Source organism: Epinephelus fuscoguttatus, linkage group LG16 (genome assembly GCF_011397635.1).
Source record: "Epinephelus fuscoguttatus linkage group LG16, E.fuscoguttatus.final_Chr_v1".
Lineage (NCBI taxonomy): Eukaryota > Metazoa > Chordata > Actinopteri > Perciformes > Serranidae > Epinephelus > Epinephelus fuscoguttatus.
In genome coordinates, this window is record NC_064767.1 from 1,963,290 (window position 1) to 1,991,007 (window position 27,718).

General features: G+C 41.8%; 2 protein-coding genes across 2 annotated transcripts; one reads left to right on the forward strand and one right to left on the reverse strand.

Annotated features, from left to right (window-relative positions):
* Nucleotides 1-92: 92 nt before the first annotated feature.
* LOC125903405 (transmembrane protein 41A-B-like) lies at nucleotides 93-18,355 on the reverse strand. Its single transcript, XM_049600314.1, has 5 exons — nucleotides 18,123-18,355; nucleotides 5,639-5,789; nucleotides 5,365-5,526; nucleotides 3,118-3,256; nucleotides 93-3,042 (listed from the first exon to the last, which is right to left on the reverse strand). The coding sequence occupies exons 1-5, from the start codon at nucleotides 18,260-18,262 to the stop codon at nucleotides 2,807-2,809; spliced, it is 828 nt and encodes a 275-aa protein (XP_049456271.1). The 5' UTR covers nucleotides 18,263-18,355; the 3' UTR covers nucleotides 93-2,806.
* On the forward strand, nucleotides 18,220-27,492 carry LOC125903829 (uncharacterized). The gene is made up of 4 exons (XM_049600995.1): nucleotides 18,220-18,478; nucleotides 22,225-22,385; nucleotides 23,562-23,653; nucleotides 26,623-27,492. Exons 3-4 carry the CDS (start codon nucleotides 23,570-23,572, stop codon nucleotides 27,490-27,492), a joined length of 954 nt encoding a protein of 317 aa, XP_049456952.1. The 5' UTR covers nucleotides 18,220-18,478; nucleotides 22,225-22,385; nucleotides 23,562-23,569.
* The last annotated feature ends 226 nt before the right edge of the window (nucleotides 27,493-27,718 follow it).

Consider the following 27,718-nt stretch of genomic DNA (forward strand, 5'->3'; position numbering starts at 1 on the left):
CACGTCATAATAGTCACATGATCGCAAACAAGCATTTGTTTCAGACTGAAATTAAAAAGATGCAACATTCAGCAGAAATTACAGATTTTATTTCATTACCCCCCCCCCCCCCCAAAAAAAACCCCACTTTGTGCACATGTTGGGTTAAATTAAACAAAAACAAAAAAAAAAGAAAGAAAATATTTTTAAAGATCTCGTCTCCCCTGAGCAGATTTGTCACTTTTTTTTCTTAAACTTTTTTGGTCAAAGAGGAGAACAAAAATCCTGACATCAACACAAGGCCTTTAAAACCTAAAGCAGCGTTTTCACAAACAAAACATCTTTTTTTTTTACTCGCTCTGGTAGGACTGCCTCTGGACTGTGATGATCAAAAAAACTCTTGAACTTATTTATTTTTTGGCACTTTGCGTGTTTGTGATGCTCATGAGAGTCAACAGTGGAACCACCAAACTCAGAGCCACAGTTTCTAAAAATGAAAAAACAAAATGTGACGCCACTGTAAAGATCCAGGACTTCACTCCACTGTCAGGCTACAATATGTGATGTGATATCCAAAATACTACATATCAGGTTCATCAGAAACACCTCTGAATGAAACAGTGAATGACTCAGACCATCAGTGGAACCTGAATTTAGAGCAAACCACTAAGTTATGTTTATGATGAGAAGCTACAGTTTAAGACTATCCTCTACAGTCTCTGCAAAATACTGATTCAAAAAAATAAAAAATACGATTTCAAACTGAAACAGTGAATCAGTTACACTGACAGAAACAGATATAAAGTGCATCTGCACGCTCAGTTAAAGGCCACAAAATTCACAGCAGCACGAGCAGCGATCATCTCATCACAGTCTCCAAATGTAACACTCATACAGAGTAACTTCATTTTTCCTTTGGGAGGTGAAAGGATCAGCCTCAGTTTGGGAGGCACGATAATATCGGCACGTCATCAGTATCAGCTGATATTGGCTTTGAAATCAATTCTTGTTTTGCACAATGGATGAATATTACATACTGAGATGGCTTTTATATTAGTTCAGAATGAGCCGCCCACAGACGCCATAGCAGGAGATGTGATCAGCTCGCTGTCTTTGGTTTAATACTCACTTTTTAATCCAGTTGCTTCGGTTGGTTTAAGAGCTGATTGATTTGCAGGATGACGCTATGAACGGACTGATTTGACTGTCACGTTTAAATGAAATCAGGCCTTTAAAAGCAAAGCTCAGATCACCTGTCCAGGGTGAACCCCGCCTCTCACCCAGTGTCAGCTGGGATAGGCTCCACCTCCTCGCGACCCCCAGCAGGATAAGAGGCAACAGAAAATGAATGAATGAATAACAATAATCACATTAATGCTATCAGTAACAGAACTTTGTTTATTTTGAGTTTTGTCTCTTTGTCATTTTTAAGAACCAGTTATCGTCCATATTGATTCATCACGACACCCTGAGCCTCGTCATATTTGTCTTTTGATAAAAGTTTTATTTGTATGTCCTCAACGTCAACTTTCCATGTGGTATCCATAACGATATCGAATATCAATATTTTTCGGGATGCACCATAATGGATTTTTTTTTGCTGATATCCAATATGCCAACATATAACAACTTATATGGCCGATAACCAATATCAATATATTGGCTTTTTTGGTGATGATCAAGTCTCTTCTGTTGGGGATTTTTTTTTTTTTCATGATTGTATGACGGGTGCTATAAATAAAGTTTGATTTGATTTGCAAACATCATATCATGCATGCTCTCATCATCACCAGCAGATGGAGACATGAAATACTCTTCACTGTATGTAGTATTCATCCATTGTGCAAAATAAGAAAAAGCACATTGGCTGATTCTGACAGTTCACTTTAAAGCTGATACCAACGACGTGCTGATATTACTGTGTATCACAGTGCAGTGTCATGACACACCACCATGCATGTGAACATCCAACAGCATCTACACTGTAAAACCTGTTCAGTGATGAGGTGAGGTCATAAACTGACTCGTCTGTTGGCAGACCTGCAGAGGCCGACAGTAAAATCCAAGTGAATGAGTTCAGAGACTGTGTTGAGGCCATGATGAGAGGATCACAGCTGACGTGCACAGAGCTCTAAAACCATCTGTGAATACAGCGACAGCTACATTAAGACATGTTGAACCACATGGAGACAATCTTGAGACATTTAGAAGTCCAAATGTGCTAAAACATTTCTTGTCCATGCAATTCCTGGAACTGTAACGGCAGCAAAGTGAGTAAACATACGTGAGGAGAAGAGACATTATTGTGTAGCTGGTTGTCTGATCTCCGTGCTCTAAGTATATCCAGTGGGTTTAAGAACACATTTGTCCACAGCAGGGTCAGTGGAGCTTCCTGTGCAGCTCTACACCGTGTTTAGTGCACAGAGCAAATTACTTTTAAGGCTCTAGTAATATCATGGCACAATGGAAACACACTGGACAGAAGGTCCGAATTTATAACTGCAGTCACAGTGGACTGAGAAAGAAAAGCAGAATTGTATTCAGTCAATTATCTCCAATCATCTCCTAAGGTTTCCCTAAAGCGTTGGCTCTGTGTGTGTTGGCACTGAGAGATCGCTGGGAAACTGAAACCTGGCGTAACACGACCTGAAGACGTTTCCAAACTTTCACAGCAGATCATACTTTAAGTATGACGAGCCTTTGCTGTGACCTTCCAGAAATCACAAGGCTGAAGTGCACAAAAGGTCACATGCCTCTCCGTGCAAAGAGGTCTCTTCAGTTTGTGTTTGGGAATCCCAAACCTGTCGATTCCTCTTTTACCCCAGAATCATCGTCTCTTCCGTTCCTGCTTGACGTCAGCCTGGCTGGGTCCGTTACTTTCCATGCCGTTCATCTTGAGGTGGGTTTTGCTGTAGTGTTTGATCAGAGCTCCGGGGAGCAGAGCCACGAGAGCGATGGCCAGGAGCTGAGCCAGCGTCCCCCAGGAGAAGATATCATCCATGGAGGAGATCTCTGAGAGCATGGAGCCCGTACGGACGCAGATGAAGTTGTAGGGGATCAAACCTGGAGGAGAAAGCAGCAGCTGAGTCATCACTGTTTGTGTTGGGTGTGTGTGTGTGTGTGTGTGTGCAGTCTCACCTATGAACACAGAGAAGAAGAAAATGGGCAAAGGGATGTTGAGGAGGGGACAGGTGATGTTAAGGAACCAGTTTGGAGTCATAGGGAAGAAGCGAAGGAAAAGGAGGAAGAAGAACAAACTGCTGCGATTTTCTTCAGCCTGACAGACGAGGAAGAGGGAGGAAGATGAGAGGAGAGGACAAAGATGAGGAGAGAAAAAGTAGATGAAAGCAGTCACAGAGCGTCTCCACGTTCCTGAGAGAGGAACAGACTAAACTGCATACAAGTAGAACAAAAACCCTTCTATTACATATTGTTCATTATCATAAGTCAGTGCTGCAAAACACAAAAACAAAAATCACCTCCAACTGTCAGACTTACACTCATAACCTTTTTCCAAGTCCAATAGCATTAAATGTGTAAGAGAAGAAGAAGCCGGTGACAACATGGAGAAATCTACATCCAGAGCCGTGACTTTTTGGACGGAGCAGGAGACACAGTTCATGATGTGTCAGCTGAGAGAGTTAAATATCTTAACATACATGTATGGGAGGAAAACACGGGATGATGACCTGTTAAAAAAAGTGACACAACAGCTGGACGACACGCGACTGTTTGATCTGTGATGTTAAAGGTCTGATACTAATGTAACAGACTCTTCTATATTGTATGTCCCTCTTGAGTTGCCGTAGGGCAGAATAGAGTTCTCAACAGGCCCAAAAATTCAACCCGAAACCGAAATGACCCGAGGGACTTGAAGCCCAAAACTGGCCCGGCCCGACATCATCACATACATCACTGGGTCCGAGCCCGACTGAACCCGAGTTGTTTTTTTTTAAATGGAAGGGGGAAAAATGATGCTCCCCCTGTGCGCCTCAGCAGTCTGGCTTCCCCGGCTCAAATACAGTATCTTTAATCCCTTAAAGTCAACCAATCATTCATGTCCCAAAATAATATTACCAGACAGACAGGCTTCAACGTCAGCCTGGGGGAGAGCAACCATTGCGCTGCATTTAATGAGCCGCAGCCGCTCTCAACACTTCTCCTGCACCTGAACACTGACTGACTGAACTTCGCTCACACTTCACAGCAGCATATCTTGTTGTAATATTATTATTTTTTTTTGTCAGAACGGAATTCAGCATTCTTTATTTTTAGCCTATAATTCACATATTCTTCTTGCTTAATTATTATAGCCCTATTATCATCCCCCTTACACACACACACACACACACACACACACACACACACACACAGCAGACGATACTTCAACTTCAGCTCGAACACTTTATTAAAAACGGTAACTATAACCTTCAAACTTCAGCAACATAACATTGAATAATGAATGGATTTGGAATCATCTTAACAGACATGCATATTTTCTTCCTCACAGGCTGCTCAGAAGTGAGAACCATGGACAGCAGCATTGTGTGTTAGTGCTGTCACACCCTCACACAGTGCGCTTCTCTGACAGACACACTTTTGTTTTTTCTCTCTCTCTCTCTCTCTCCGCTGTCCGAGCCCGACTCAGCATGCCCAATTAACTTAATTAGTCGGCCCAAACCGACCCAACCCGTCGGGCTTACTCGGGTCGGGTCGGGTTGAAATTGAGACCTCTAGGGCAGAAAAAGCTTTGGGGTGACATTCTGCTGTTTTAAGGGGCTCATGCAAGTGTGAGAGTTTTGTTGTGAAGAAAAATAAATGGGCAGCTGTTGTTGGAGCTGTTACACCGTCTTCTGTCTCGTTTACTGTTTAATTAATTATTCAGGTAGGTGAGCCCAGGACACTCAGCTGCACACTGATATGACTTTGCACAAAATTTATAATTAGTAGTTTTTCCAGTTATTTAATTTACTGTATATATCTGATTACTGACTGTATGATCTGTGAACGCATCGCTGCTTGTTTATAACTGCGTCTTATAAAATGTCCTTCAGTGCTCTAAAAGGCGCCTACAGATAAAATGCATCATTATTTTTATTGTTATTATTATCAACACGGAGGACAACAGTCCGTGGACAGGTGCTGACATAAACTGCTTCCTGGCTACACCGCGACTTGACAGTGTGATTACTGAGAGGGCGAAAAAATGAACCTGCCTCCACATTGGAAACCTGCGTCAACAACACCTTTGTTGACAACACTGCAGATATGCTGGTAATGTCTGGACACAGATCTGATCGGACAGTCTGTCTTAAAGATCTGATTCAAAAAACACATCTGCAGTGTGAGCGCAGCCTCAGTTGTTCAGCGGGCGGAGACGCCTACCTTGCTCTGAAGCAGCGCCACCTTCTCCGGGAAGAGCTGAACCACGTGCTGCTTTCCAAACGTCGAGGAGAGCAGGAAGCAGAACATGGAGCCAAACGCAGAGAGCATGCAGGCCAACAGCAGACCCTCCCAGGGCCCGAAGATCGCACCAGCTAACATGTTCTGAAGGAGGGAGGAAGGGACACACTAAAGTTATTTGTGTCAAACTCTTTGTGTGAAACCAGCGTTAGTATCTTCAGGTTCTGTCAGGATCATTTAATCATGTGAGTCTCACCAGGAAGGAGGAGCCAGGTATGGCGAAGGACTGTTTGTAGAGGTAGGCGCTGCAGTACAGCAGCAGGACGAAGCTGTAATGTTCTCTTTTATAAAACCTGAGCGTGTCTGCGAGGTCCCGCAGCTCGTCCAGGTCCGACGGGAACTTCAGCCTGGATGGAAAAACACAGCATAACAAAACTGGGTAGCTTCTGATCTTTCAGCTGATTCTTTTGCCTTCAGAAGCCGTCACACCTCAGTCTGTGGTGACTAATGCTCATTTGTTAATTTGCTGTTTAGTGTTATAATGTACTTTGTGTTCTGTCGTCTTTCAGACGACCTGCTTCACCTGCTTCTCCTTCAGTCATTGATTTCCTACATTTCCCAGAGTGTCCCAGCCTTCTGTTATAGAACCAACCAATACTGGACTTTTGAGTTTTATACTGAAATAAATACTTTGGAGTAACAACATATCAGCCAATAGTCTTGAGAGTACGAACAGACTTCAGACCTTATTTTGCATCTCTGTCTCATTCTGCCTCCGTGTCCCCTCTCCAACCAGAAACCATTAACCAGCCATTAACTGCCATCCCCAACCTGTCCACCAGACTACCTCATTCCCCGGCTCACCTGTTCCCACCAGCCTTTCTATAACCGGACCCTACCCACTCCCACTCCATCTCAGAGTGTCACTCCATTTGTAGTCACCGTAACAGCTAAATGAGGCTCCCTGCATCAGGGTGTAGGCTGTAAACACAGCGGCATGCTCTGGGACACACTTAGATCTCTACAGCAGACAAAGGAGCTGTCCTTATATTTGGGAACCATTGAATAAAATGACTCCCATTTTATGTTTTTATATGTTTTTATATCACTTTCATTGGATTCGTGCTGCTGGTTACCGCTATTTTGGTAGCATATATTATCCCTCTGCCGCTAACATAAACAAATGAAACAAATAAATAAAAGGGAATAAAACTTTTCCCTGAAATTCACTGGTGACATTTCTTGTCTTTCACCCTCGTTTTTCAGTCTGATGTTTATGAGCTGCTCAGTTTTGCAACAGTTCCTGTTACACTTCAAAATAAATACAACTATCATTTCTCAGAGACTGCAGAGCTGCAGGTTTGATCCCAAATACAATCCCAAACATTTAAGATGTTAACATCTGTATGACAATGTTAAATGTCGGTCTTAGTTGGAACAGTTCACACTCTGCAGGATAGTCGCACAGCACTTTATTTGTACGGAGCTTCTTACATGACGAACACAGTTCGGTCAGTGAGTCGGCATCGACACAGCCTCACTGTTGCAGGGTTTTATAACTCACTTCCACTCCTCACTAGTTGGTTTGGGACAGCACTTAATGTGGTGGAGCCTCCGTGTGAACGCAGAGCCAGAGTGGAAGTGGATAGGGAGAGGGTGTAGGAGGCGGTTTGGGAAAGGCCCTCTCATTACAAACACCAGCACAGACTGAACTTGAGAGTAGGTTCATCCTAGTAGCCATGTTCTTTGTACTTTGGTTTTCAAGCCACCTGAATCTGAACCCGGCTGAGATTCTGCCCCCTTACCTGGATCAGAACCTGCAGGAACGAGTCCTAAAACCCACAAATGAGTCGCCATGTTTGCACCTCCTGTTCCCTCGTCTCAGAGTCAACAGGTTTCTGGTGAGATGTCTGAAATAAGGTCTGCGGTCAACACAAGCTGAAGAGACTTTCATCTTTTTTCCACAACATAAAATACGTTAGAAAATACCTCAGTCATTTATTTAGAAGCTTTTATGTGTCTTTAAATAGACGGTTGCTAACAAGTGGCTAAATGAGACTAAATGAGACTACAGAACATCATCACACTGAACACGACTTTGCAGCCTCACTGTGGTGGAGACGTTAAAGTCATGTGGCCATGGTGTAGTTTGTTTGTAGCCTAATGTTAGTTTTTTACTTCTGGTGACCACAGTTATGTTTTAAAACCAGGAGGAGGAGGAGGAGGAGGAGGAGGAGGAGGAGGAGGAGGAGGGTAACAGGATACATTTGATTGAAGGACAGAAATAGTGTCGCCGCCTGCAGACATGAGCAGAGGGTATGAAGACACACACTCACACACACACACCAAAATCCCCCAGCTGAAACTCAAGACTTCCTCGACCACCTGCTCCAACGTTCAGCATTCCTTCCTCCTACTGGTCAGTGGACGAACATTCTGTTCTGTCATTGGTCCGCAGGCTGATGATGCGTCAGCGCTCAGATACATGGAGCTGAGTGAATGTGTGTGTGGTGTTTAAGGAAATGTGTCATCGTGGGCACTTTTAATTTGAGAAGCAGTCTGAGTGTGCACACGTGTTCATGTTCAAACTCTCAAGTCTTCATCACAGAGAAGAAGTGCGATGATGCTGACGCTGGATCGTGTCAGGTTTAATGCTGAGACAGTTTTTAAAGCAACTGTGGCTGCAGCTCATGAGTGTTTTCACTGTCAGTTCATCTCTAAGTCACTGTTTGCTTCATTAATAAACTGTAAAATAGTGAAAAATAGCCGACCACAATCTCCCACAGCCCAAGATGACGTCTCGGTGCTTCCACCCAGCGGTCCTAACGATAAAGACATTTAGATTACAGAGATATAAAACAGACAAACAGCAAATCCTCACATGTGAGAAGCTGCAGCCAACAGGTATCTGTTACTGTGAACGACTTTAACCATCAGTTAATTACCAGAACAGTTGGAAATTACGTCTCGTGAATCATCTCAGCTTTAAAAGTAGTATGAAAAAACAAAATAAGTTAAAAGAAAATAACTTAGTCCATTCAGTGACATAAAATCAAATATTGTAGGAATGTTTTTGTAGTGGTGCGTTTTACACAAAGAGAGATCAGAAAACATCTCAGTTTACTGAAAACATGAAGAAATATGTTGAGTGTCACACTATAGAAAAGGATACTGATAATATTTTGACCATGAGGCTCCCAGTGCACCACACCAAACAGATCACTTTAATTAAACGTATTTGTAATTTTAGTTTTCTCCTGTTTTTGTTGAAGTATTTTGACGAGTTCGTTTGGATTCAAACCTGCTTAAAGGTGCGGACACACCAAACCGACATCAAAGAACTAGCGGCGACGAAAGCCAACTGTTGTGTCGTCTACGTCGCCTCACGTCGCCCTGTGTCAGTTGCATTTGAACACACTACACGGACTACATCTGACGGCCAAGTAGCACGTACGTTCTGCGCCTGCGTGAGAGAGAGCGGAGTGAGAGAGTGGTACATCCTGTCAGCCGAGGGGTTTCCTATCTGTGCAGCCGAGCACCGCAGCACCTCCACGGACTATTACATCCAGACGGTCCCGGTGTTTCCTCCGCAGGCTCCACTTCACTCAGCTGCCCGATAAACCCGCTGCTTCTTCCCACTTTAACCTGAATAACAAACCAGGGCTCGGTGCTCCGGTTGGATCCAAACGGAGAGCCAGGGCTAGCTCAGAGGCTAGCGGAGGCTAACTGGCTGTGCTTCCCTCCGGTCATGCTGCGGCTAACGCTCCGCTAGCCACTCCCAACTAGCTCCGGTTTGTTGACTTTGGTCGATGGCTGACCGTCGGCTTGGTGTGTCAGGGCCTTTAACCCTTTGAAACTAGGGATGTCCCGATCCGATATTTGGATCGGTATCGGCCGCCGATATTAGCAAAAAACGGGCATCGGCATCGGATCGGACTGCATGGAAAAATGCCGATCCAAGAACTCCGATCCAGTTTTTCACGGAGTCCGCTCTGGCCTGCCCAGCGCTCCACGATTCAAGCAGTCCATTCCAGTGATCCGCTCTAGCTCTTACTATCAGTCCACCAGGCCAGCATGCAGACAGCAGACACACACGGAGGGAAGGGTAGGAGGAGTAGCGGTCAACTTAGTTAACTGACTATTTGTTTTCCACTCTGGTTTTTTGAAAGTGATATTTTTATGTGGTTTATACTCTTACTGTTTAAGTAAAGAGCACTGATGGCATTATTTTGGGCACAATTAGTGAATTGGAGCCATGGATGGACTACAGAAACACTACTAAAATAACTGAAAAGGAAAGGCTGCATTGTTTGTTAAATGTCAACAATGTCTTGTGGTGTTAATCTGTTTTTTATTTATTAGGGGAGCAAAGCACAAGTGTGTGGAGTCTTGCTGCTATTTTAATTTCAATGTTAGACATTTTAAAGATTTCTTGTGTTGATTTATTTTCTCTTTATTAAGGGGCCAAAGCAGCCAAAGCAAACCAGCTATATTTTTTATTTAATGTTAATGTTCAAGTTTAAAGTTTGTTTATTTAACCCTGTTAACAATAAACAGGTCAGTTTCTCATACCAACTGTTGTGGATCATTTTAACTAACCCGATTATGTAGTTGTTCTTGTTAGAGTAATATCGCTTGATCAAACCTTTTCTTACATGACTGACAACAAAATAATTGAATATGTATAATACGCGCTTGGATCAGATCGGTATCGGTATCGGCCAAAACTCAAGGCTGTAATATCGGTATCGGATCGGAAGTGAAAAAAGTGGATCGGGACATCCCTATTTGAAACCTGGAGCAACATCACTTTTCGTGCGCTGCTTTCAGACGCCTTTCGCAAGTATTTTAACCTTTGAACCGTCCCTGAGCAAACTGGTGCGATTCCTTTCAAAGACGGGGAAAAAAGACAATGAGCAACTTCACAAGAAATGTCCCACAAATTGCAAAAACAATTAATAGATTTGGATTTTGAAAAAGCTAGGGGAAAACTTTATTTATTATAATTATTGTTATTTTATTTTATTTTATATTATTGTAAAGTTATATTACAGAATTATTCTACATTTTAAGCACTCTTTGCAGGTCATTTCCTTGTTTGTTTGTTTTTAACTTTCGCTCTCTTTTTTTAAACTGATTTTCTTGTTTTAATCCTTCACATGTTTTTAAAGCAATCAAGCCAGTTTGCTGTCAGGTTTAAAGCGACTACAAGCAGCTTTCACTTAGTGTTGATTTTGGCGGCCCCTGTGGACAAAAGAGGTAGTGTTTCCACGAGCACCACCGCCTCATGTCGTAAAGACATTAATCTGGCTGGTGTGCATTTATTCTTGGAGCGAGGAAAAGAAAGATGCAACTTACTTTTAATCTGATTTTTCTGTTTTTAAACACAGCTGTCCGCAGGTTGAACAGAAATGAGGTGATATAATGACTGCGTTTCAGCCACCAAAGTAAATTCATTAAAAATTTTATTTTAAAAAATAAAATTCTCTAAAGAGAAACCTCCTCCTGCTTCCTTTTGACTGGCTCACGTGTTCACTGCCAAACTTTTCCTGGGAAGATGGAGCCTCTTTCTGTCTGTGTGACGTAAATCAGAATCTGACCCGGGACTGTTTCATAACCAGTTAAAAACTCTTTGTAGTTGCTTTAAGAAATAAAAATGGCCACACTGATACCTACACCAACACACACACACACACACACACACACACACACACACACACACACACTCACACACACTCACAGAAATACACACATATGACTGGGCAGACAGGATGCCAGCAAATGTCATTTTGTTGGTGAACTCATGCCGAGACTTTATAAGTAACATTATGATATGAGTAAGTTAAATTTATTGGGCGTACACACACACACACACACACACACACACACACACACACACACAGACGGGTCGTGCTCTTGGCTTCAGAGTGTCTTGGTCGGCGTTATTCTATCATCCCAAGACAACCTCACACTTGACCGTCTGGCACATTGCAACATACCAACTACACACACTCACACTCACACTTATGGTTAAAAACACACTATGACACACACACACACACACACACACACACACACACACACACACACACACACTCTGAGGAGTAATGCGATCAGTCCGATATGTACTGGGAGGAGAGGAGATGTGCTGCACTGACATTATTATTATAATTATTATCTGTGACGATCTGATGATCAACGAGGAGGAAAAGATGGAGTCTGTTTACTTTAGTGTGTAATCAGCTATGAATAAGAGTCATTGTGTTGTTGTTACCACAGAATGACACGTTTATATCTCCACAGGTTCTCAAAGTCAAGGACGGGTCCTTACATGTCTGAATTTCAAGGAGGCTACATCATTGAATCCCACCAAAGGACTGCGCCAATGTCAAGGATCTACCGAGGATAGAGTCCTTCCTTCAGAGAATTTTCAAGGATGCATGCATGTATCCTCAGCAGGCATTAAGTACCCACAATTCTCTGCCATAATTGAAGGTGAGGCCTCTTCAATATCGCACACTTGGGTGCTCGTTATCCTGTTCCTGTGTGTGTTCATCAAAAGCTACGAAGGAGTCTTGCCTAGCCTCTGTAGGATCCTACCTGGAAGGACTCATCCTACCAAGGAAGCATCCTTGACTTTGAGAAGCACCAAGGCAGCGGTGGTCCGTCCCAAGTCTCTGAAATTACTGCTAGCCATCTTACCTAGCCGGCTTTGCTAGCTGTTTAGCCCCTCCCACCTAGGAAACAATGCGAGGAGCTAGCGCTAGGAGCGATGAGCGAGCATTGTCGGTTTAAGAGACATGAGACGTCCTTTCGACTGAAGCGTCACGTGAAACGACGTCCATTCCTGATGACGGCGGCACCGCTGGATCTGCTCCGTAAAGCAGCCAGCGTCTGGTGTTACTATGGGTACATCCCAAGTCTCATTATATTGGCTGACCAAAACAGTAGCGCTAGCTCCTCACTGCACGAATAAGAGACTTGGGACGGCCTAGAAGATGGCGGACCTCGAACGACTTCCGGTTCAAGCTAAGAGCTAGCAGTAGCACTATAAAAATAAGAGACTTGGGACGCACCCCAGGTCCTTGTCTACAGAGATCGTCGTCTTGCACTGCCATGTTTCTACAGTAGCCCAGAACAGACAAACCAAACAGTGGCTCTGGAGACACGTTTTAGGGTCAGCTGTCGTAGTTAGCAGCCCCTCAGCCATGAGAGCGTCAGGAAATCGTTGATTTTTTTAATGTGAAACTGTTTTGTTCAGTCTGTTTGTTTCAGTGAGGAAGCGAGCTCTGAGGATAATTCAGCTCCCTGTATGAACCTCCTGAACAATAAATTCTAACCAGGAGAAGTTTCAGCTGGTTGCAATCCTCCAATCCTCTCCACTAGATGCCACTAAATCTTACAAAATCTTTAATTCATTCATTCTTCTGTAACCACTTATTCCGTTAAACCTATCCCAGTTGACACTGGGCGAGAGGCAGGGTTCACCCTGGACAGGTCACCAGACTATCACAGGGCTGACACATAGAGACAGACAACCATTCACACTCACATTCACACCTACGGACCAGGAGCCCTCCTGCTGTGAGGCAACAGTGCTAACCACTGCACCACGGTGCCGCTCTTATATTCAAACATATGATATTAACATCAGAGATCTAATGTGCTCCAATAAACATAAACAATATGCTGTAACAGACAAACGTGCAGCTGACTAATTCTTTCATTCAGTGCTGTTACTAAGAGGGATCCTATCCCAGCATGCACTGGGAAACAGAGAGGTAAGCACTGTTGATGGGTCACTAGTCCAGAGGTTTTCAATGTGCAAGGAAAATATGAGGGTGACAGGATGATTAAAGAAGGTGATCAGCAACAGCCTGAATGTCTGCCTCATAAAATATCTTTATCTTTATTACTTGACTTTAATTTTGACATTTAAGTTTAGGCTGAAGTGCTCACAGTGGATGTTCACGTTAAGGCAACACAACCTGTGATGACAGGTTAAAGTACACACTGATTCATCACCGGGCGTCACCAGCCAAAAAGTTTGGGGGGGGGGGGGTTCACAGGGTCCAGGAAAAAGTTTCACATTCATGGCTGTGAGCAAAAAGTTTCTGAGATAGCTGATGTTCACTTTACGGTCATGTACGGGGCAACACGTTCTCACTGCGACCTCCTCATGTATCGACATTTGGTCATGGACTTTCCACGTCCACATATGACGTCCAAGGTACCCTGGGTGTGTTGGTTGTTGACGTTCTGGGACGCTGTGTCAACTTCAGCCTGTTACATGCATTGTCTGTTTTCAAAATACACTTCTGTTTTCACAGGAAATGTACAGTTTGATACAGTCTCTTTCAAAATAAAAGCACCTTCAACAACAAACACACGTGGTTGGGTTTAGGAAAAATGAACACAATGAAAGGACAGCTTTTTTTTTATCTGTGTCTGATGCCACAAGTCACTGACCAACTGTCAGTAGGCTGTAGGTTTGCATAAAGACAGTAGGGACATGTCCCTAAGAATGTTTTGAGAACATCATGTCCCAACTAATATTTGATCGAACTTGTTTACATAATCCTCATTCTAACAGTTCTGTGCATGAAAATCTGTGAAAAGTTGATTCAGTTTAGGGACAGTACACTTTATTTCTTAGTACAGGACGATCCTGCATGAAGCCTGATGAGAGGTGTTTTCAGTTAGTTTTCCACCTCCGATGAAGAGCGGCACACAGTTGCAAAGAGAGTCCAAAAACTATGATAAAAATCTTTCGTCAACGTTTTTTCCATGACCAAAGCGAGACGATGAGGAGCTAAAAATAGATCTTGATAATAAAAGTTACGACAAAATCTATGTTTCATTTATGTGGATGAAACGAGATGTGATGAAAATGTTAGTGGTGGACTATCAGACATTTAAAGCCGAGAACAGCCGTGCTTGTCATTAATCTTTAAATGCTGCATGAGCCTCAGGCTGGCTAACTCCAGTAAACAACTCGACAACTCGCACCGATGGCTGACACTGCTCTGCTCTGAGCTGTAATTCAGCAGTAAATAATCAGCCGTGTGTGTCTGACTGTGGATGGTGGAGCTGGAGGATAAAAATGACTCAAGACTAAGACTAAATCTCAAATAGCTGCCAAAACTAACACAACAAAATAAGTTGTGTGTCTGTCAGACGGTCTGAAGGAGATACTGAGATACTGCGATGACATCACGCACAGCATTGGCAGGTAGATGTTTTTCTTTACACATTACAACCTAATCCTTATCGAATTGTGAGTTTTTTTCTTAATATTGCAACTTTTTCTCAAATATTACTTTATTTTCGACGTCTCAGAGAACGTGGATATGTGGGATATGTTTTGAACATGAACAGAAATTTTGCTGAAACAAATATCAGCTATTAATGTTAATTAAAATGAATGTATCACTGATGTGAGCAGGTGCCACGAACGCATTCAACGAGTTATTCGTCAAACAAAAGACACAAATGAGGACTTACACGTGTGCTGACTCAGCATAAATAACATTAAATTAAAGGGAGTACATGTTTTAAAGGAACAGTAAAAATTTATATTCCATTAAAGCCTATTTTTATTGAATAAGAATATTAAATGTTAAAGTTTAATAAATGTCCCTACCTGTGCTCCTGATGATTATTAAATGTTAAAGATTAATAACTGTCCCTACCTGTGCTCCTGAAGAAGATTAACTGTCCCTACCTGTACTCCTAAGAAGAATATTAAATGTTAAAGTTTAATAACTGTCCCTACCTGTACTCCTGAAGATTATTAAATGTTAAAGTTTAATAACTGTCCTTACCTGTACTCCTAAGAAGAATATTAAATGTTAAAGTTTAATAACTGTCCCTACCTGTACTCCTGAAGAAGATTATTAAATGTTAAAGTTTAATAACTGTCCCTACCTGTGCTCCTGAAGAAGATTATTAAATGTTAAAGTTGAATAACTGTCCCTACCTGTACTCCTAAGAAGAATATTAAATGTTAAAGTTTAATAACTGTCCCTACCTGTACTCCTGAAGATTATTAAATGTTAAAGTTTAATAACTGTCCTTACCTGTACTCCTAAGAAGAATATTAAATGTTAAAGTTGAATAACTGTCCCTACCTGTGCTCCTGAAGAAGATTATTAAATGTTAAAGTTGAATAACTGTCCCTACCTGTACTCCTAAGAAGAATATTAAATGTTAAAGTTTAATAACTGTCCCTACCTGTACTCCTGAAGAAGATTATTAAATGTTAAAGTTGAATAACTGTCCCTACCTGTACTCCTAAGAAGAATATTAAATGTTAAAGTTTAATAACTGTCCCTACCTGTACTCCTGAAGAAGATTATTAAATGTTAAAGTTGAATAACTGTCCCTACTTGTACTCCTGAAGAAGATTATTAAATGTTAAAGTTGAATAACTGTCCCTACTTGTACTCCTAAGAAGAATATTAAATGTTAAAATTTGATAACTGTCCCTACCTGTACTCCTGAAGAAGATTATTAAATGTTAAAGTTGAATAACTGTCCCTACCTGTACTCCTGAAGATTATTAAATGTTAAAGTTTAATAACTGTCCCTACCTGTACTCCTGAAAAAGATTATTAAATGTTAAAGTTGAATAACTGTCCCTACCTGTGCTCCTGAAGAAGATTATTAAATGTTAAAGTTGAATAACTGTCCCTACCTGTACTCCTAAGAAGAATATTAAATGTTAAAGTTTAATAACTGTCCCTACCTGTGCTCCTGAAGAAGATTATTAAATGTTAAAGTTTAATAACTGTCCCTAACTGTACTCCTACGAAGAATATTAAATGTTAAAGTTTAATAACTGTCCCTACCTGTACTCCTGAAGATTATTAAATGTTAAAGTTTAATAACTGTCCCTACCTGTACTCCTAAGAAGAATATTAAATGTTAAAGTTGAATAACTGTCCCTACCTGTACTCCTAAGAAGAATATTAAATGTTAAAGTTTAATAACTGTCCCTACCTGTACTCCTGAAGATTATTAAATGTTAAAGTTTAATAACTGTCCTTACCTGTACTCCTAAGAAGAATATTAAATGTTAAAGTTTAATAACTGTCCCTACCTGTGCTCCTGAAGAAGATTATTAAATGTTAAAGTTGAATAACTGTCCCTACCTGTACTCCTAAGAAGAATATTAAATGTTAAAGTTTAATAACTGTCCCTACCTGTACTCCTGAAGAAGATTATTAAATGTTAAAGTTGAATAACTGTCCCTACCTGTACTCCTAAGAAGAATATTAAATGTTAAAGTTTAATAACTGTCCCTACCTGTACTCCTAAGAAGAATATTAAATGTTAAAGTTGAATAACTGTCCCTACTTGTACTCCTGAAGAAGATTATTAAATGTTAAAGTTGAATAACTGTCCCTACTTGTACTCCTAAGAAGAATATTAAATGTTAAAATTTGATAACTGTCCCTACCTGTACTCCTGAAGAAGATTATTAAATGTTAAAGTTGAATAACTGTCCCTACCTGTATTCCTAAGAAGAATATTAAATGTTAAAGTTTAATAACTGTCCCTACCTGTACTCCTGAAGAAGATTATTAAATGTTAAAGTTGAATAACTGTCCCTACCTGTGCTCCTGAAGAAGATTATTAAATGTTAAAGTTGAATAACTGTCCCTACCTGTACTCCTAAGAAGAATATTAAATGTTAAAGTTTAATAACTGTCCCTACCTGTACTCCTGAAGATTATTAAATGTTAAAGTTTAATAACTGTCCCTACCTGTGCTCCTGAAGAAGATTATTAAATGTTAAAGTTTAATAACTGTCCCTACCTGTACTCCTAAGAAGAATATTAAATGTTAAAGTTTAATAACTGTCCCTACCTGTACTCCTGAAGATTATTAAATGTTAAAGTTGAATAACTGTCCCTACCTGTGCTCCTGAAGAAGATTATTAAATGTTAAAGTTTAATAACTGTCCCTACCTGTACTCCTAAGAAGAATATTAAATGTAAAAGTTTAATAACTGTCCCTACCTGTACTCCTGAAGAAGATTATTAAATGTAAAAGTTTAATAACTGTCCCTACCTGTACTCCTGAAGATTATTAAATGTTAAAGTTTAATAACTGTCCCTACCTGTACTCCTAAGAAGAATATTAAATGTTAAAGTTTAATAACTGTCCCTACCTGTACTCCTGAAGAAGAATATTAAATGTTAAAGTTTAATAACTGTCCCTACCTGTACTCCTAAGAAGATTATTAAATGTTAAAGTTTAATAACTGTCCCTACCTGTGCTCCTGAAGAAGATTATTAAATGTTAAAGTTTAATAACTGTCCCTACCTGTACTCCTAAGAAGAATATTAAATGTTAAAGTTTAATAACTGTCCCTACCTGTACTCCTGAAGAAGATTATTAAATGTTAAAGTTTAATAACTGTCCCTACCTGTACTCCTAAGAAGAATATTAAATGTTAAAGTTTAATAACTGTCCCTACCTGTACTCCTGAAGAAGAATATTAAATGTTAAAGTTTAATAACTGTCCCTACCTGTGCTCCTAAGAAGAATATTAAATGTTAAAGTTTAATAACTGTCCCTACCTGTGCTCCTAAGAAGAATATTAAATGTTAAAGTTTAATAACTGTCCCTACCTGTACTCCTAAGAAGAATATTAAATGTTAAAGTTGAATAACTGTCCCTACCTGTACTCCTAAGAAGAATATTAAATGTTAAAGTTTAATAACTGTCCCTACCTGTAGTCGCCGACCGCCTCGTCCTCTCCCTCGGAGCCCGGCTGGACGTGTGTCGGTACCCGGGGAAGGTGTGAGGACAGCAGGTAGAGGTAGACGGTGGCGGCCCCCATGATGGCAGCCAGTCCGGCCAAGGAGCGCATGTTGCTGCCTGCTGACGGTCCGTGTGTTCAGTCTGACCGGAGGAGCGAAGACCCGGCGGAGGAACAATGTCGACGTGTTGTGGTTCAGCTGGACGACACCGAGGGAGGGGGGTGTCTGTGACCGGGCAGCAGGCTCCAGATGACGGGCGACGGATCACATTGCAGCCGGCGACCAACAACTTGGTTGAGGCCGAGGGGGAAACACACTGATGACATGTGTGTAACCTGAACTCACCAACGCGTCAGACACGTTTCCTGTTTGTGTTTGCTCTGCTTTATCTCCCACACACTGTCACATCATGTCTTCATTAATTGAATTTACTGGAGACACTGAAGAACAAGTTTCATGTGATTTAAGTCAACTTTGGAGAACAGCTGCAGACTGTGTGGACACGATGAGCCGCCAGGGGGCGACACGTGTCAATGTGCAGCGGTAATATTTATAGATCTAATCCTCATTATGCAGCACTGCGTTACTGGGAAAATTAAGAAAAAGGAAAACAACTACAAAATATAAATATAAATAAAATAACTATGAAAATATGTATACTTATTATACATACATGCATGCTTTTTATAATACTACTGAATAAATAAAGGTCTAAAATAAAATAAAAATAAAAAAAACTACAAAATACAAATAAAAAATATGAATAAAATAATTATTAAAATGTGTACACTTATATATATATGTTTTTATAATATAACTGAATAAATACATAAAATATTATTAAAAAATAAAAGGTCTAAAATAAATGGCAACACATATATTTTGCAAAGTTAATCTTGTCTCTTACTTCTTAGCTAAAGACTTTCACTTATATTTCTGGATCTAGATCCTCATTATGCAGCACTGGGTTACTTGGAAAATTTAAAAAAACAAACCTACGAAATATAAGTAAAAAATAAATATAATTATGAAAATACGTACATTTATTTTTTATATCTATAATGTATAACTAACTAAATAAATAAAACATCATAAAAGGAATAAAAGTCTAAAATAAATGGCAACACATATTTTTGCAAATTAGTAATCTTGTCTTTTACTTCAAGGCTCTAGACTTTTGTTTTTTAATTCTTTATTTGATGTATTTACATACAGGCATGTTTTCTGTAGAGGGCCAATAAGGCGATACAAAGTTAAATTAATCTCCAAATACAGTAACATCAGGGAGCAACATGCCGGAGAAGGCTTCAGACATGCCGGCCACTTTATTAGGTACACCTTGCTAGTGCCAGGTTGGACCCCCTTACTGCTTATGTTGCTAATTTTCTTTGCAACATCACGGCACATAAATCTACATCAGACTCCATCAGGACTGACAGCTAGAGGAGTTCAGTCCATGGTCCAGTTAATCTACTCAGCTGACTACACTTCATCAAAATGAGACCAAGCAGAGGAGCTCGTCTCTGTGTTGTCAGGTCAGCTCTGATCTACAGTACATTACTGCCTGGTTAAAAGCTCATTAAGCCCCACACACCTGATCCACTGAAACCAAATTATAACTCTGCTGCAAATACATCACTGCAGAGCTGTTAGATTATAAACTGTGTTTGTCTCAGGTGACGTAGCAGCTTGAAGCAGCTACACACTGAACATACAGTCAACAAGGTGCTGGAAACGTTGCTCAGAGACGTTGGTCCATATTGACATGATGACATCACACAGTTGATCCATGATGAGAATCTCCCGTTCCAGCACATCCCAAAGGTGCTCTATTGGACTGAGATCTGGTGACTGTGGAGGCCATTGGAGTACAGTGACCTCATTGTCATGTTTGAGATGATGTGAGCTTTGTGACATGGTGCGTTATCCTGCTGGAAGTAGCCATCAGAAGATGGGTACACTGTGGTCATAAAGGGATGGACACGCTCAGCAACAATACTCAGGTAGGCTGTGGTGTTTAAACCATGCTCAGTTGGTACTAAGAAAATCTCCCCCACACCATTACACCACCACCAGCAGCAGCAGCAGCCTGAAGCGTTGATACAAGGCAGGATGGATCCATGCTTCCATCTGAATGTGGTTTTTCCAATCTTCTATTGTCCAGTTTTGGTGAGAAAACCCGTGTGAATTGTAGCCTCAGTTTCCTGTTGTTAGCTGACAGGAGTGGCACCTGGTGTGGTCTTCTGCTGCTGTAGCCCATCTGCTTCAAGGTTGGACAAGGTGTTGTTGCTTCAGAGATGCTCTTCTGCACACCTTGGTTGGAACCAGTGCTTATTTGACTTCCTGTTGCCTTTCTATCATCTTGAACCAGTCTGGCCATTCTCCTCTGACCTCTGGCATCAACAAGGCATTTTGGCTCACTGGATATTTTCTCTTTTTGGGACCATCCTCTGTAAACCCTAGAGATGGTTGTGCTGAAAATCCCAGTAGATCAGCAGTTTCTGAGAAAGGTTGAATCAGCCTGCAGTGAGTCTGCGTCTGATCTCCTGTTGCAAAGTTTATTCAGTCCTCAGGTGTGACGATGTTGCTGTTGAGAGCAGGTTTGACTCACCTGTAGCTGCAGGACTGAACTCCTTCACCCCACATGTTCCTGCTGCTGTCTCTCCTCCTCACAAAGGCACTCCAGGTTTTACTGGACCAAAGATTGAACCATCTGAACCTGGCACCATCAAACATCTCCACCACTGCTCATTCAAATCTGTCGCTCAAATCACTGACGTCAGTGATGACCCTCCAATCTCCTCCGCCATGCCCCCGACCTACCATACAAAAGGTTTTTTTTAAGTAGAAGCTATGTCTACTACTACTAAATAAAATGATACAGATGTAAAATGTATATTCACACCTTTTGATGTGACAATTATTTTGTTTTGTTTTTTACAGCAATTTTGGTTAAAAAATACACAATAACAAAACAAAATTATATATTTCAAATTAACTATTTATGCAACACTTTAAAATGAAGGGGTTAAGTATTTAAAATAATACATTAAAATAATCTAATAAAATGATTAAAGGGGACTTTGTGTTAAAATAAATTGATTTTAAAAATAATACAATTCACGAAATGATATTTAAAATATAATGTCTTTCAAACTGAATTAAGGTTAAATGAAGGAAAATTAAATCTCCTTAATTAGTGTATGTTAAATAATTCCTGGCGATCTGTAAGTGAATTAACCAATGATAAACAATTAACATGTGATATATCAGTAAACATAGCCGCAAATAAATAAATAGAAATCCAATAGTATTGAAAAAGGAGAATATTAAAAATATAAAATAAAATACAAAGAGATTAAAATAAAAGGTCTTTATACTTGCAAATATATACACATTAAATTAAATAAAACTATATTATCATATTAATTATTATTTTCATCTTATATTAATATATAGAGAATTTAAAATAATAGAATAAAGAACAAACAAATAAAATGTTTTATTGTAGTGTCGCAGCTCTGCTTGTAGTTCCTGCTTCAGTCCAGCAGAGGGCGGCATTACAGCAGAAACCAGCAGCTGACAGGTTAAACTCACTCAGTCAACTTTAAAGGTTTTTAACACGTTTTAAATTAAAACATTTTGTCCTTCAACACATGTCGTTATCATAGTTTACTACTACATCAGATTCAGTTTGTTTGAACTGATCCATTATAGCCACGACAAATGAAGCCAAAGTGTGGAGAATAAATAATAAACAATTCAATGAAACGTATAAAATAATAAACAAAATGGCGTCCTGCTGCATTGAGGCTGAACTACAGTCACTGGAGTTAGTTATTTAATGTGGTCACTGATGATGAGTCAGGAAGAGTTACTGTCAGTAGGTGGGAGTTTGTGGAGCAGCTTGGAGGATGATCCTGCTGTGTGTTTACTGAGGGTGTGTGTGTGTGTGTGTGTGTGTGTGTGTGGGTGTGTGTGTGTGTCTATCTTTGGCCGGGTGCCTTGTTTATATGTCTTAACGCCTCTGGGCTCATTATGACCCACTGTGTACTCTCACAACAACACACAGGAAGGAGAAACGCTCCATCACCTGCGCGTGAATCCTCATTTACCTGAACAAACACAGGTCAGCACAACCTGACAGTCAGGCTGCTTCCTGGACCTGAGCTGAGGAGGACCTGAGGAGGACCTGAGGAGGACGTGAAGGGGAGGAAATGGAGCAATGAGCAAGTACATTATATTTATACTACAGACTATATAGACTCACATTAGATATCAGACATTAGAACAGCGTGAGATCACAGAACAGGCTGATGCTGTGAGGTTTCAGTTGTTCAGAGCTGCAGATAACAAGTCACTTCATCACTGATGAATTGTTTAATCTGTGAACGTCAAAATTAGTGAGAAACTTCCCATATTCCTGTGTGACATCTTTAAATCTTGTTTTCTTCAACCAAAACCAAATGATACTCAATATACAGATAAACAGAAAGAGAAATTCTTCAGTTTCAGCAGCTGGAAACTGGAAAATATTTAAGATTTTTTTCACCACAAATGATTAAAACCAAGAATAAATCATCAAAATAGTTGCTGATTATTTTTCTGTTCGTGGACTTGTTGTTATAAACATGTGGTGGATGAACATCGTGCACAGAATTTGTGTGATAGTGACAGAACATCTTTAAAGTATTAAATGTTTTTAAATAAATACAAAAAGTCTGAATTATAGTTATTATGATATGGAAATCAAACGTGACTGAGTCGGGTGGTGCAACGTGACATAATGCAGGTTAATGTGAAACACGGTGGTGCTCATAGAAACATGCTTTATAGTAATGTAGAAATAAAACACAAAAACACCAGTATGCACGGCTTCAAGTCATACTTTGCACATTTTTTTGTTTTGTTTTATGTTTGTTTTTAAAACAGGGACCACATAAGTTTATTAAAATGATCAGTACAGTCTTTTACACTCTGTCACTGTCAGTGTTGAGCACAAACATTTAATGGGCAGGTGCTCAAGTAGAAAAAAAGGCATTTCTTTCACAATTAAATTATTATTATTATCAGTTTATTTATTTAGCACACAGGAAATGCTGGTGCAAAAAATTAATAAATAAATAAAAAATTGTGTGCACGCTGTGGGGAGGTTTCTATCTGTGCACGTGACGGGTTTTACAATAAATAAAACTCCACTGCAAAAGTTAGAAGCTGACATTAACAGCTGGTGTCTGAACCACTTCAGTTTATAACGATCACTAAATACTGATTTCTACTTCTGCAGTAAACTGAGAAGATCAGTGTGAATACTGTCACTGAGACGTACGTGTCTCCTCTTTTCTGCCGTCTTGTGTTTTTGTTTGTTTCAGAGGTGAAAGTTTTTCTTACCTCTTCTCTGTTGCACAGAGGGAGCGATGAGCACAGCAGCAGAGACGGAGCAGGTGGAGTCTGGAGGCTCGGCTGAGGACCAGAAGGAAGACAGTCCAAAGCAACCAAAGGTAGAAATCAATACAGTGTGTCACAGTGTCTCTCCACTCAGCGTCCACACAGGCACAAAGAGAGAATCATACTGACAATTTAGACTTTATATATTTTCCTTCTGTTTAACTGGAACTGTTAAAGAGAACTCATTTACTACTTAAATACAGAAAACAAAAATACACTGCTCAAAAAATGAAGGAAGTCGGTTAAACTAAACGTCTCAAGAGCATGGAGGAGACACCAGGAGACCGGCCGTTACACCAGGAGAGCTGGACAGGGCCGTAGAAGGGCATCAACCCAGCAGCAGGACCGCTATCTGCTCCTTTGTGTGAGGAGGAACAGGAGGAGCACTGCCAGAGCCCTACAACATGACCTCCAGCAGGCTACTGGTGTGCATGTTTCTGACCACACTGTCAGAAACAGACTCCATGAGGGTGGCATGAGGGCCCCACGTCCTCTAGTGGGACCTGTGCTCACAGCCCAGCACCGTGCAGCTCGACTGGCTCCCACAGATGAGAGCAGTTTCACTAAGCGTGTGGACAAATGGATGTCATCAAAGAAATAAAATTTAGTGACGAAAACACATCAACTCACTAACTACTGACAACATCCAAACAAAGAAACCGTTATGGGGTTCATTTTCCATACAGATACTGCACAAACATCAGCTGCAGCTCCTCTTCATCACCAGGAGTGACTGAACACAGGAGTGATGAAGCTGTGGGAGAGCTGTCGGAACGAACGAGCTCCAAACCCTCACAGTTATGTTGTGCAGTAGCTTCACCTGAGAGACCACACAGATCTGACCACAGGGGTTGGTGTGGTTTCAGGTCGTAGCTGCAACATCACATCTGAAAGAACTAAAAACAACAGCTTTGAACAAACTCCATGAACCGTGACTGCCCCTCCCCCCGACAGCGTGACATTCGTTTACTATCACACACTCCCTCAGGGAAGCAACCAGTTGTCTCAATTAGGGATAAAACACATCACTGGTCCACGCCCTCTAGGAACACACATTAGCCCGGGAGCGTGATGAATCTTTGAGCCTATGTTTTATTTGCTCTGGCAGATGCACCTGTACCCCCTCCTGTTCAAACATGTATCCTGACATGGCCCGGGCCAGGCTTATCACAACCGCTTATCTAATACAAGGCAGGTTTCAGATGATTGGTGCTTCTCAAAGTCCGGGAAGGATCCTGAAACGGCTAAATTCAAGGAGGCTACGTCACTGAATCCCACCAAAGGACTCCTCTAATGTCAAGGATCCTTCGAAACCTACCGAGGACTGAATCCTTTCTTCAGAGAATGTTCAGGGATGCATGTGTGTATCCTCAGCGGGCATGAAGTACCCACAATTCTTTGTGTACAATGTGCTGAAATTGAAGGCGGGGCCTCTTCACTGACGCAAACCTGTCACTGTCCTGTTCCAATGTGAAGAAGAACTCTTCCCCAGCCTCTGTAAGACCTGACTACCAATGAAGTATCCCTGACTTTGTGAATCACTGGATAACTGACAACTTGCAGAGCTTTCACACTTTCTGCAGACGTGTGATTTTTGGCTCAAGCACCCTCGCACCAGGCACACTACAATGAGCGTGTTTTCGAACACAAACCGACAATCCTGCAGAGTGCACCTTCAAGGTTTGGTTAAAGTGCGGACACACCAAACCGACATCAAAGAACTAGCGGCGACGAAAGCCGACTGTTTCACGTCTCATGTCGCCCTGTGTCAGTTGCATTTGAACACACTACACAGACTACATCCGACGGCCAAGTAGCACGTACGTTCTGCGCCTGCGTGAGAGAGAGCGGAGTGAGAGAGTGGTACATCCTGTCAGCCGAGGGGTTTCCTATCTGTGCAGCCGAGCACCGCAGCACCTCCACGGACTATTACATCCAGACGGTCCCGGTGTTTCCTCCGCAGGCTCCACTTCACTCAGCTGCCCGATAAACCCGCTGCTTCTTCCCACTTTAACCTGAATAACAAACCAGGGCTCGGTGCTCCGGTTGGATCCAAACGGAGAGCCGGGGCTAGCTCAGAGACTAGCGGAGGCTAACTGGCTGTGCTTCCCTCCGGTCATGCTGCGGCTAACGCTCCGCTAGCCGCTCCCAGCTAGCTCCGGTTTGTTATTCAGGTTAAAGTGTGAAGAAGCAGCGGGTCTGTGGGGCAGCTGAGTGAAGTGGAGCCTGAGGAGGAAGCACCGGTTAGCCCCGGTTTCACTACAGGCAGATTCACTCGCTACAGGGGCGAGGAAATAAAACCTGAACAGCCAATCAGAGTGATCTCTCTCACCGACAAGCTCCGCCGCTGATTCAACATGCTCAATCGGCCGAAAAGACGCCAACGCTAAAGTGCCGACGGTGCAGGACACACCGCAAAAACTAGGGCGACAGACGCTCACCGACGGCCCGACTTTGGTCGACGGCTGACCGTCGGCTTGGTGTGTCAGGGCCTTTAGATTTACTGTACACACAAAAAATACTGTGTTAGTTTAAGTTTAAACTGCTTCTTCATCAAGGTCAGTGGACCTTTGTCCTAAAGTTACAATAAAAACCACTTGTTAAAGTTCAGGCAGTGATGGTGGTCATGGTTCAAAGAAACCAACGATGTCAGTAGGAAACAGGAAACAAACAGTGTTTATAGGACACGGCTGTCCACTGTGACCACCTCCTCCATCTGAGGACTTTGTAAGTTTATAATAAATGTCACACTTGTTCCTCTTTTGCTCCTGACAGAAGTGGGTGTCTCTTAACCCTTAAAACAACATGTCTGTCAACTAAACAATGACCACAATCTTTTGAAGGTGTTTTTAAAGGCGCAGGTATTCTGCTGTTTTAGTACGAGGACTTGAGGCAGGTCGGGACACCACCATGATGTACAGCCAGAGAAAAACAGCCATAAATAATTTACCAGATGACATGTCTTCACAAGTAACTAACTAACTAACTAATGAGCCTAACCTCTGTTTCCCTCTCTGTCCAGTCCAGACCAGGGCCTGAATTCCTCAGTCTGACTCGCTGCGCCGCCTGCTACAATGAAAAGGCGAGCTCCATGCTTCGTTGGGGGGACGAAGGCGATTCCAGCACCTCAGCTGAAGACTCCGGCCCAGAGGTGGACTGGGAGTCCAGCTCCAGCAGCAGCAGCAGCAGCAGTGAAGGCTGCTCTGAGCCGGCTTTATCAGAAACACTTGGGAATCCGTCACCAGTTTCTGGAGACGCTGCTGAAGCTGAACATGGAAGAAAAGATGGTGACGGAGAGATGACGGAGAGCCAGGAGGATAAAAACAAGAAAATGACTCAAACAGCTCGACTCGTCAAGTCTTCCTCCCTGCCCCAGTCCCCTGTTCCTCACCTCACCCCTCTGTCCCTCCTGCCACGCCCTCACACAGTCGTCTCCACCCTCCAGCTGCAGGTGCTGTCCCAGAAACACGATGACGACGGCGACGATGACACCTTCCTCATCGTCAAACAGCAGCTGTCTGGGAGAGAGGAGGAGGAGGAGGAGAAAACAGGGGGGAGTAAGGGAGGAAGGCAGGAAGGAATCAACAGCGTGAGGCCTCCACAACCGTTTCAGTGGCAGCAGACGGGGTTGCCGTGGCAACAGTGGTCACAACCAACACTGCCGCAACACCAGCTGTCATACCAGCAACAACCCCAACACTTTCCTCCCCTCTCAGCTCAGTGTCAAAGGTTACCATCACCCTCGCACACACTTCCTGTCCCTCACCTCCCGATGCTCCACCCACCACGACAGGCCCTGAATGCACCCCACAGGAATCTGCATGCACCCACTCCACAGCCCTGCTGGTGCTGCCACAGCATGCACCTTCCTCACGTGTACCACAGTCAATAAATATGTGCAAATGTACGATAAAAGATGTGTTTAATAAAAATGTTTGTACAAGAACCTTACGTACACTCCAGTTTTGTAGCTTGAAGAAAATGTCATCATTTTTTCTTGTCATGTTTGTTTTGATTTACTGACGTTAAAGTGACAACAACCGGCACTGTAGCTGCACGGTGCTGTAACTAGCTGCAGCAAACCAAGGTACAGAGCGCAGGTAAATTTAAACAACACT

Excerpts from the sequence above, each read along its gene's own strand:
- LOC125903405 (XM_049600314.1), bottom strand. The coding sequence starts at position 18,262 with ATGCGCTCCTTGGCCGGACTGGCTGCCATCATGGGGGCCGCCACCGTC. Across the intron at positions 5,790-18,122 it reads GAGGCGGTCGGCGACTACAG|GCTGAAGTTCCCGTCGGACC; the intron begins GTAGGGACAGTT and ends TTTTCCATCCAG. Across the intron at positions 3,257-5,364 it reads TGGCGCTGCTTCAGAGCAAG|GCTGAAGAAAATCGCAGCAG; the intron begins GTAGGCGTCTCC and ends CTCGTCTGTCAG.
- LOC125903829 (XM_049600995.1), top strand. The coding sequence starts at position 23,570 with ATGAGCACAGCAGCAGAGACGGAGCAGGTGGAGTCTGGAGGCTCGGCT. Across the intron at positions 23,654-26,622 it reads ACAGTCCAAAGCAACCAAAG|TCCAGACCAGGGCCTGAATT; the intron begins GTAGAAATCAAT and ends CTCTCTGTCCAG.